The sequence below is a fragment of the Plasmodium reichenowi genome, chromosome 11, assembly GCF_001601855.1.
Source record: "Plasmodium reichenowi strain SY57 chromosome 11, whole genome shotgun sequence".
NCBI lineage: Eukaryota > Apicomplexa > Aconoidasida > Haemosporida > Plasmodiidae > Plasmodium > Plasmodium reichenowi.
In genome coordinates, this window is record NC_033656.1 from 1630352 (window position 1) to 1632216 (window position 1865).

Here is a 1865-nt window from a genome sequence, read left to right on the forward strand (position 1 = left end):
CAAGACAACTTTCCCATATATTAATACCTGTAAGATCATTACATGGATTCGATTCATCGAGAGTATCTCCAAAATAATTAAGTCCAACTTCTCTTATCTGTATTATAATATTATTATTACTATTATTACTATCATCATATTCTTCTTTCTTTATCTTATCGTTTATTATTAATTCATATGTCTTTTCTTGAATTATTTTTGCTTCTTGAATATTTGTTGTAAATTCTATATTGGATTCATTTTTTATTTCTTCTGTATTATAATCATTATTATAAATCTTAGTGGTCACACTACCACAAACATTATTACAATTAATATTGTTATTATTATTATTATTATTATCATGTTTTGTGGGGGGATGTTCACTCATACTTACATCCATATCACTATCAACTTTATTCTTATTATCATCATCTGATGGTTCTTCTTGGTTATCCAATACAACAGATATGGGGTGATTCAAAACTAAATGTAGAATCTGTTCATTCTGAGCATCAAAAGCTTCGGATAAAATACTTTTATTAAATTCATTTTTTTTTAACAAATTTATTTTGTTCCTTTCTTTATAAAGAAAAAGTTGCTTATCATTACTATTTTGTAATAATTCATCACATATAATTATATCATTGTTTATATGACCGCTGTTTATATGACCATTGTTTATATGACCATTGTTTATATGACCATTGTTTATATGACCGCTGTTTATGTGACCATTGTTTATATGACCGCTGTTTATATGACCATTGTTTATATGACCGCTGTTTATATGACCATTGTTTATATGAACATTGTTTATAGGACCATTGTTTATATATTTCACATCCCTTCCATCATACAAGTTATATATATCCATTATATTAAGTTTCTTTTTTATATTTGGAGATAACCTAAAATTATGACTTATAAAATTATTATCATTTACATTTCTCATATTTTCAAATACTTGATTTTTTTTCTTTTCTAAATTATTATATTTAATTTTATTTAAATAATAATCAAAGAATAAAACTTCTCTGGTAGATTCTATATGTTTATTCTGTATGGACCACATCAAGGGACTGTTACCGCTTTTATTATATTGATTATAATCAATACAACATTCATAAAGTAAAAATAAAATCATATCTATATTATTATTTGCACAAGCAAAATGTAATAATGTATTATCATTCTCATCCTTAATATTATTTAAACTTGTAATTCTGGAATCTACTTCTAATATTTTTTTTACTTCTACTATATCGTTTGTTCTAACATAATATATTAAATCGTCAATTAATTCTTCTATATCCCCACATATGTTGCTTTCTGCTTCGGCACAATTATTATTATTAATCATTTTGTACAAGCACAAGTTAACAAAAAAAATTAATTCTCTAAAATGTAAATAAATATATATATATATATTTATATATATATTATATATTCATTTATTTATTTATTTGATTTTTTAAAACGTTACAATTTTATAACAAATTAATTTATTTTATTCAAACATTATGCTGTATGAATCTTACGTGCTCATTTAAATAAATCTAAATTAAAAATATTATAAATAAATAAATAAATAAATAAATATATATATATATATATATAATATTTTTATATATATATTAATAAAACCGTTGTACTACATACATAAATATTTTTAAAATATATTTTTTACCTATATATTATATAATACATATTTTTTTTTATGAAATGCATACAAGACGATTAAAGGGACGACTCACCAAAAGAAAAAAAAAAAAAAAAAAAAAAAAAAAAAAATTAAATATTCTAAAATATTATTATATATATATATATATATGTAATATTTATTTAATTTAAAAAATATGTCAATTTTTTTTTTTTTTTATTTA

At 20.6% G+C, this 1865-nt stretch overlaps 1 protein-coding gene across 1 annotated transcript in view; it reads right to left on the bottom strand.

Moving 5' to 3' along the window:
* The window catches only part of PRSY57_1141100 (methyltransferase, putative), a gene marked incomplete at both ends in the record, with an annotated part of 1974 nt that extends 632 nt beyond the window's left edge, over nucleotides 1-1342 (bottom strand). Inside the window, one exon of the mRNA XM_012908370.2 lies at nucleotides 1-1342. This exon is cut by the window's left edge and continues 632 nt beyond it. Within this exon, the coding sequence (XP_012763824.2) occupies nucleotides 1-1342 (1342 nt within the window).
* Between the last annotated feature and the right edge of the window lie 523 nt (nucleotides 1343-1865).